General features: G+C 43.1%; 1 protein-coding gene across 1 annotated transcript; it reads right to left on the bottom strand.

Annotated features, from left to right (window-relative positions):
• Positions 1 to 1,692: 1,692 nt before the first annotated feature.
• LOC143334705 (uncharacterized) lies at positions 1,693 to 8,916 on the bottom strand. Its single transcript, XM_076753625.1, has 6 exons — positions 8,681 to 8,916; positions 6,553 to 6,989; positions 5,563 to 5,708; positions 5,226 to 5,394; positions 4,975 to 5,137; positions 1,693 to 3,988 (listed from the first exon to the last, which is right to left on the bottom strand). Exons 2-6 carry the CDS (start codon positions 6,856 to 6,858, stop codon positions 3,696 to 3,698), a joined length of 1,077 nt encoding a protein of 358 aa, XP_076609740.1. The 5' UTR covers positions 6,859 to 6,989; positions 8,681 to 8,916; the 3' UTR covers positions 1,693 to 3,695.
• Positions 8,917 to 9,406: the final 490 nt, after the last annotated feature.

Below are 9,406 nucleotides of genomic sequence, written 5' to 3'. Positions count from 1 at the left end.
GTGCCATTACTCCACTGACTTAGGTCTGTGGTGAGCTTTAATGCACGTTACAGGAGGAAATGCAAAATATAAGTACTTTAAAATGGTGAAAAACAAGTTTGATTTTATTTAATTATTTTAACTAAAGATTTAAATAACATAGGCACACATGCACCATCAATACAGTGAGAGAAATATCAAATTAAAATAAAAGAAAACAACTTTTAAACCCAAATATTAGAGCTGTATTAATCAATGACTTTACATTATTATTGAATCAAATGATGTTCCATAATGTAAAACGGGTGTGCAGAACTTTTTAGCCTTTTGATCACATTGTTTTGGTTTTCTTCTGAGCTGCTATATCAACTTTATCGGACAATGATGCATCACTTTCAAATTAATTCAGCTTTAATTAACAGACATATTCTCAACTAGCTTCACCAGTTTGTTGCTAACTAGCAATTATTTTTTGGTACATTTCTGATAGAGTCAGAAATCAGCAGCAGTCCTCAGTCCTCCTTCAGCAGCCTTAGGGCCTGTGGGAACAAACTCTGCCTAAGTCTCTCCGTGTTGGCCCTGAGCAGCCTGTAGCGTTTCCCTGATGGCAGCAGGGAAAAGAGACTGTTGTTTGGGTAGCTGGGGTCCTGGGCGATCCTCCATTTGCTCTTGATCTGCAGCGCTTGGTGTAGATGTCCTGCAGATTGGGAAGGGTGGTTTTGAGCGTACCACTCTCCTCAGAGCCAGCTGGTCTCGCTCGGTGGTGTTCCCCATCCAGGTGGTGATGCTCCCACTCAGGATGCTCTCCACGGTGTGGGTGTAGAGGTTCCTGAGCGCCCTGAGGGCGAGCTTGAAGTCCCTCAGCCATCTGAGCTGGTAAAGACGCTGGTAGGCCTTCTTTACCACGGAGCTGAGGTGGTGTGACCATATCAGATCCTGAAAGATGGTGATGCCAAGGTACCTGAAGTTTTCCACCCTCTCCACCTGGGCCCCATTTATGCTGAGTGAAAGAAAGCTCCTCTGCTGCTTCCTGGAGAAATCCACTATCAGCTCCTTGGTCTTGGAGGTGTTCAGCTCCAGGTGGTTCTCCCTACACCAGTTTGCCAGATGGACGACCTCAGCGTGGTTTAAAGTGATGAGTGATAACAGTACTTTTGCTGCAATGTAATTCCATTTTCATGAGTAATGTGTAATTGATTAGAGGTGACAGGTTACTGTTATGTAACCCAGTACTGGTCCGAATAGTTTTTCTTTCTCTGATGAGATTCTGACATTTCAAAAAGAATCCTTACTTGAAATTATGTAAAGTATGATTATGCATGATGAACGAACACAGTAAAGATAAGAGAAAGACAGTCCGACAGTTCTCTGCCTCTTTAATACCCTCCAACACACACACATACACACACACACACACACACACACACACATTTAGATAATGTGTCCCAGTCCAGCAGTAATCATCTTGACATCTGGCCTATGACCTCAATAGGACTGATTCTCTCTTTCTGTCTCCCTCCATCAGTCCAGCAGTAATCCTCTGTGGTGTTCAGGGACATATGGTCTGTTTTAAGACCTCAGTCTGCTGATTGTCAGACTGACTCCCAGACTGTGAACTTAAATTCTTAAAATGTGTATGGATAGCTGACAGGTTGTTGTCGCACTGGTATTGGTGGATGCTCAAGAAGACTGAACTTACAAGTTTGTCCTTTTCACTAATTTTTTAATCTTATGTTGTTATGTTATTTCATGCCAAGAGTCAGAGGTTGTGACAGTCCTGCCTCTCTCGACTTTTCATTTTTTCCATCACAAATACACAGTAGAGCCCTGCCTCTGAAACTGTGCTTATATACAACTAATTTGCAACAGCAGTTGATATAATGTTTACTGACAATGTGTTTCATTTGTTTTCCTCCAGAATAGGCAATCCTGCAATGCACCATTCACTTGTAGAGACTACAGTATTATTCAGCTTTTGCATGGTTATGTTTAGACACTTACAGCACTTAATGTTAAGGAAAGACAGTGATAGTGATCTTTCCCAAACCTTAACCTTAACCAAAGCACTTAAGTCCAATCCAGGCAGTGATTACATTTTTGACACAAGGTCACAATGAATGCAAATTAGCTGTATATGTGTAGGAGACAGGGTTGGTTTTGATAACCACAGAGTATACATGAATCTTTATAGTTAGTAGTGGAGGTTTAAACACCATCATTAGCAGCTTAAATTCTTCATGCTTTGCCTCTTCTTATTATCTATAGTCAAATAGTTGTACCAATTTAACACTGTTATATCATTTAGAAATACTGGGAAGAGGTCAAGGTCAAAAATTGACTAAAAAATGCTGATAACCTTACAAGCCTTAAAACATAAACATAAGGTTCAACACTATATTTTTCAAACAGTCCCTAAAAGCATCACACAGTTATTTTGCAGTATTTTGAGGAAAGTGAGCTGAGATTTCAGATTGTGGAGATTAAAACAGACACGGAATCAAAAATTTGCTCAGTATCATTCAATGCTGTTGAAGCAGTTACAGTTACCAAAGCAGCCATTCCACATGCAGGAATTGAGTTGACAGTTTAGTTAATTGTGGATGAGTGAGAGAGGATGTACGAAAACATGAAGGTCAGCTGAGCATTTTATGGATGTGAAAAACACAAACAAGCTGATGCTAGTCAGAAATGACTTTGGTACACAGCAAGTTACACTGAGGGAAACGACTGATGAAAGCATCTAATGAAGGCTTTATTGATTGACTGATTATTGCATCATGGGAAATGTAGTGTCCAGTGTGGATTTGACCTTTTCTTTTTTTAATCTTTCCTTTGCAAGCAGCCCAACTTCAAGGAAGTGCAAAACCAAATAAGTGAAATACCCCTTTAAGTTATCACCCAGGCCAACTTACAAAGGCTAAGATCTTTATATCTATATCTTTATTTACACTTTATAGTATCTATAGTTTAGATACATGGCAAATATTAGAAGCCTTGTGTTGCTTTCCGTGCTGTCTGGAATTGAAACTGGAAAAAACATTAGAGGATTGGCTAGTTTATAAATCACTGTAATCATGCTGCATGCACATGACAGTACATTTAAAGCCCCCTATGTGCAAGATTTGTGGCAACTCCACATGGTGATAGGAGCAAAGAGGCTTTAAAGGACCAGTTTGTAGGATTTAGTGGCATGTAGTGGTGAGGTTGCAGATTGCAACCAACTGAACACCTCCTGGGTCACCCCTTCCTTTGCAAGTGTGTAGAAGAGCCTACTGTGGCTGCAGAACTCCTAGAGTCAGTGTTTGGTTTGTTCTTTCTGGGCTACCGTAGAAACATGGTGGTGTTACATGGTGAAGAGTTCATTCTACATTATATTCCATTTGTCCTGTATTCTGCTATCAGAGCCCTGTAAATCCTACACTGGACCTTTAAACGTGTGGAAAATACACTGTAAAGAGAAAACATGAGCAACACTTTAGTGTCCTTCAGGTCTTCTAGACATGCATTGCTATTGGCTGTTTGAATATCAAAGGAAAAAGGGAATTTGTCCATTCAAGAGATCGTCCGTTCATGTCAATCAGCCGTGCTGTATAACACGTGCCTCCTTGTCACTCGAGCATCCTGGGAGTTCACTCTACAGACTCACAGATTCTCCATATTGTTCGGCCTCCTCTTTCTCTCACTGTTCATTATGCAGGCTCTCAGGATGGTGGTCTCTACGTTTGCGTCTGCGACTCAGTGTCCCAGTTCTTCCCATGGTTCCTCTTCCTGTTCCTCTCGGCCATCACAAGAGCCGCCACCACAGTGACCAGCACCGTGACAGTGATGACGAGCACGGTGGCTGTTTCTGCGATGCAGAGCTGGCTGTCAACCCATGCCAGCGAAGCCCCGGCCAGCTGCGGCGGGTCTTTGCACGTCACGTTGCGGTAGTCATCAATGTGGAGGTGGCGAACATGCAATATCTTACTGAAGACGCGATGCAGGTCGCAGTCACAGCTCCACGGGTTGCCTGGTGGAGCAACAAGGAAAGAAGATAAGACAAGGCTCAGAATTGTTTTAACCTGATCTGGTTGCTGCCTAAAGAGAGGACAAATTCATTGGTTTATATGGTTTGAGTAAGAGAATTGTACTCAATTGTATATTGAGAACTTCGGGTCTGGAGGTGGTTAGATCTGCTAACTATTTAAAGATATACTTAAAACAATATGTTGCAGGTGTACCAAAAATCATGTCAATGTCGGGTCTCACGTCCTGGCAGGGTTGGAGGGGTGGTGGTGAATATGTGGTAGCCTAATCAGCACTGGATACACTAAAATATACCCTGTGTAATTTTAGAGAGATACAATATGTGGTCAGCAATGGCAATCAGAGGGTGGGGTACTGGGTTTTAATGCTGATGAGAGAGAGGCCATGAGTTGGTTGTGCATGTAAGAGCATCACCATTCCTAATGCTTTCCAGCCTTGTTCTAGTGCTTGTGCTGGCAGGAGAGTACAAAATGGTCATTCTTATCTGATAATATCTGTTCAGCTGAATATGTTAATCTAGTCTGTCTGACTGATGGATCCTTTATCTGACTGAGGTTTGTGCAAGCTGTAATCTCTGACCCCGACCACGGCTCTGAAACATCGGTAGCCTGACTGTGCTGTGCGTTGATGAATCCACGCTGCTGTCTGTGGCCCCGAGTGGCAGTAATTGTGCTTTTTCTCTCAGTCCTGCCTCTCTGTCAGTTTCATCTTTATCTATAATCTTCTCTAAGTTATATAGTGTAAAAATCCAATTCCAAACTATATTGAAGCCTATATACACTATAGATTAGTGTCAACGGGCTCATAGAGACACACTGCTGCCTGTAATGTGCTATAATATCCTGATAATATTTCTGCCTGTGCAGTAGAGTGAATAAATAAACACATTCATATGAGCAAGACTGACTTGACTTGATCAAAGGTTCCCACAGGATGAACATGGGTAACAGTAGCACTAATAATGGAGACCTGACAGCTGGATGTGTGTAGCTGTTGTATGAAGGCTGATGAAGGTCTTAAACTTGAGGTGATGCAGGTTGTTTCCCTCCAGATCGAGAACTGCCAGGCTATAGAGAGGAGCCAGAGCATCGTTGTCTATCTGGGAGATGTTGTTGTTACTCAGCTGGAGCACCTTGACAGACAGACAGACAGACAGACAATCAGACAGACAGGCATATGGGCAACTTGACACACAGTCATTTCAACAGGCATTCATGTACCTCTAATCCAGGCAGCATATCCAAGCTCCCCTGCTGCACCACAGTCAGTCTGTTGTTGTGTAGGTACAGCTGTCTCAGCCTGGAGAGGCCCCTGAACACACCAGAGCCAACCGACACCAGCTCGTTATGACTGAGGTCCAGTTTCTCCATGCTGTCCAGATACTCCAAGCTGACGGAGAGACAGTTACATTTTCTTTCAGAATAAGCAGTGAGGAACTGCACCCCCCCATCCATCAGTACCTGCTCTGAGGAGCTAAAGGAGGCTGATGGGAAGATGGAGTATGATGGTAGAGATGCATTTCCATCACACTTTGAGGACCAACAGACAGACAGGTACCTGTATCCAGATATATGCTGCAAGTTGTTGTGCTCCAGTCGCAGCTCTCTGAGCGCAGACAGACTGGCTGAGAAGTCGACAGGGAGAGATTTTAACTGGTTCCAGCTGAGATCCAGCTTCTCCAGGAAGGACAAAGAGAAAAAAGCCTGTGGAAAGGAAGACAGACAGAAAGACAGACAGAAGCATCAGTGTAAGTCCTCTGTTAACCCGTCTTTTTCTTTTACAGGAGCAAACAAACTCCTTCCATTCTCCCTTTGCCCCTGCCTTCTGAGACCCAGATGGACCACAGATCTTGTTTTTAGCATTCATCCCTCCCTTTTTAATCCTTAATATTTGCATTTCTTCCTCCTCCAGCCTCACTCTTGTCCTCCATCTGTTCCTGTTACTTTCCATTCCTTCAGCTCTACTGCTTTCAGTGCTTTCTTTTCAAACGTAATTTCACCGGCTCTCAGAGTGTACACCAACACTTCAACAGATGTTTCCTTTCAGCTGAGCAAAGACTTCTGCTTTCCTCTCTCACACTCGTATCATCACGTCCATTGCTGTCATCCTGGCATATCAACTGACTATTCAACTGTTAATTCAATGCACAACACTTTTATTTCCAACAGACACTTCCAGTGCATACCGATGCACCATGACATTGCAGCTGCTTTCAATGCTTTTGCTTGAACTCAACTGCTTTCAATATTTACCCATCAACTGACAGTTCAACTGAGTTCAGCGCAGAGCTCTTCCACTTCAACTGACATCTCCATTGCTTTCATCTCTTATTCTTAAAACGCCATTTCAGCTACTTTCATGGCCAACACTTGAACTGACAGTTCAACTACTTCCAGTGATTACATGCTTCATCTCTTATTCTTCATTTTGTACTTAAATAAGAATTCAGCTGCACTCAACGATTACACTTCAGCAGTTCTGTTTTCAGTACACAGCACTTCTTCTCACTTCCAGTGCTTTCACCTTCCTCCATCCCATCATTCCTACCTGTGGTTGAATTTCTTGTATATGGCTGTTGGTCAGCAGCAGCACCCGCAGCGACCACAGTCCGATGAAGGCTCGGGTGCCAATCTCGCTCAGATTGTTTCCTCCCAGCTCCAGCAGCCACGTGCCGTGTGGGAGGCCCCTGGGGACGTGCTCGAACCCACGGCCACGGCAGTCCACCAGGTCAGCGTGCTCGTAACAGAGGCACTGGTGTGGACACAACCGTGAGCCCTCGATGGATGGGAAAAGGTAAGGGGGGAAATAAAAGGCAAGAAGGAAGAAGAGGAGGGCCACGAAAACGAGACACATATTTCCCCGGACAGCACAAGGAGGGAGGCAGCGTCTTCAAAGGAGCAGTTTAAGTGTGGAAGGTTGAATGAAGCTTGGTAGTTTAATTTTGGCCTTCACTTCACCAAGCGGTGCAGTCAGCTTAGACACAACTGAAAATGAGAAAGCAAGCATAGCACAGAGTTTAGTTTACTGAAATCAGTGAGCTTGTTTGTTCGATCTAATAAATGTTTGAAGCTGCATTTATTGATTTTTTTTCTTTGTACATTTGGGGGCTGCAGAACAGGCTACAAACCACACCCAGCAGACACAGAGCTATATTAGTGTTTGTGTGTATTTCTGCCCACCAGACTAATGAGGGCCCAGTATCCACTCGCTTTTCACCACCAAGCCCTGAGGGAGACGTCTTGCTCTTTAGCTGCTAAATGCTACATATGTTCAAATAGTGGTTAACTCTGTCTGTTGGCAGTTTGGTGGTGCACAGTGGGTTTGTCAGAGAGTTTGGGGGCTGAAAAACAAAAACAATGAGATCATTTTTTGTGGGCTTGGCCCGCTCAGCATTCATCCATAAGGGCTGCATTACTACAAACCTGAATGCAGCCCTTATGGATGAATGCACATGCAATGTAAAACCTGAAACCTGTGTGTAACAGCTGACCTGTGGAGATGAGCAAAACATTAATTACCATCTTATCCTGCCCAAAGCTACAGCTGCTGTGCCACGAGTGTAATAAATGCACACACAACTCCCTCAATCTAAAGACAAACGTACTGTTTCAGCTGCTGTGTGCTGCTGCAGGTGTTTAATAAACTCTAAGGACAGAATCTGTCAGCTGTGGACAACAGACAGAAGAACAGCACTGATGCTTACTGATGTACTGATGTTTGACACCTGAACAACATTATTGTAAGATTCAGACATTAATCTAACACGCTTCACACCTGCCTGAGTGACAATAACAGCTTTATTTAGATAGACATTTCAATGTGATACTGTTGAAAAGTAAAAGAAGTCATCTGCATGGAAATTGGTTTGTCATGTTGGAGCTGTGTGCACACATCTGCTGACTAACGCCGTGCAAACTGACCCAGACATGCAGCACTGTGTTCTCCCATTCCACGCCGTGGCATTAAAATACCCGTACTGAGGACCAGAAATCTTTGAGTTTCAAAACCTTCAAATCAGGCTCAAGACACTCAGGACTGAACCTACAGAGCCAAATCTTTGGAACTGTGCTCACAGCTGCTGTATGGACTCAAACAAGATGCAGGGGGTGTTCTGTGAATGATACACATCCAGTGCCTTTTGGAGACTGTCGCACCAGCTTTCTTTCAGCTTTATGGGGAAATCTGAAGTCAGCCACAAATATCAAGGGGAGCACACATGCCAGCATTAAAAAAAATTTCACCATTACATAACTGACTTACCTTTGATTTTTCCCATAATTACGACTTGTTTTTAACACAGGGTTTTCATCTGATTTATCCCCCATTTTCAGAGCAAATGTAATTACATAATCACAGTCATTAAGAGCAGAGCAGCAGAAGGGATTAACTCCCGCCTATCTGATATACACACACTGTATAAAAGCAATATTTATATCCAGCATTTATTCATTGGAAAACAGCTCCAGAATGACCTGCTTGTTATATCCACATATTTTGCTCACTATCAATACTAATAAGTACTTTTAGAATGAAGAGTACCACATACAGTGATTTTTTCACGATAAAATACATACACATTTAAGACTAAAAACTGACCACAAATTAAATCACACAAAAATAATGTAAAATCAGTCAAATCAGCATCCAAAAAGCACAAATTTCCTGTTCGACTCACCTCTGCTGATGAAGAGCCCAGGCAGTCTCCATGCTGGAGCTTCAGCTTCTACATGTCCTGACTTCACTGGATGACGGCAAAAACAGAGACAGGGAGATGATGGACAGAGAGAGAAACAAAGACAGAGTGATGATGCTGATGGAGACTCTTAGTGCAGTCAGCTGTGTCAGTAATCCTCTAATCCTCTCCAATCACCAAATGTTTCCTCTCATCCACTAAACTCAGCTGATGTTTTTATCGTGTCTCGGGCTCTGTCCTCCTCCCTCCCGTTTCCTATTAATACCACAAGGGAGTCTTGGCGTTCCTCCATCTCCACCCGTCTGTTTCACTGACTTTGATATTATATAAAGACTGTGAACATCTTGTGAAGAGTTTGCGTGTGAGCGTGTGCACACAGATGGACGATGGACCGACAAAGAAATTAAAAAACAGTTGATTTAACTACAAAAATTCACATGCTGGCATCAATGCTGGCTCCATTCAAGGCTGGATTTATAAGCAGACACTTGACCTCAGAAGTCCAGAGTCCCTGAAAACACCAGTCTCGCTGTGTATCAGCTGCTTGGTTTATTCACAGTTTAGGAATATGCAACACTAAAGCCCTGACATAATGCCCTAAGTGGGTCCTGACTCAAAACCTAATCCCTGAGGCCTTGTCTTGAGGATGCTGTGGTTCGTTTTAAGACTGTCATTATGTCAGGTTTTGCTCATATGCTGCATATGTGC

Source organism: Chaetodon auriga, chromosome 16 (assembly GCF_051107435.1).
Source record: "Chaetodon auriga isolate fChaAug3 chromosome 16, fChaAug3.hap1, whole genome shotgun sequence".
NCBI classification, from domain to species: Eukaryota; Metazoa; Chordata; class Actinopteri; order Chaetodontiformes; family Chaetodontidae; genus Chaetodon; species Chaetodon auriga.
Note: the sequence above shows the minus strand (reverse complement) of the source record. Positions and strands in the feature narration are given on the sequence as shown.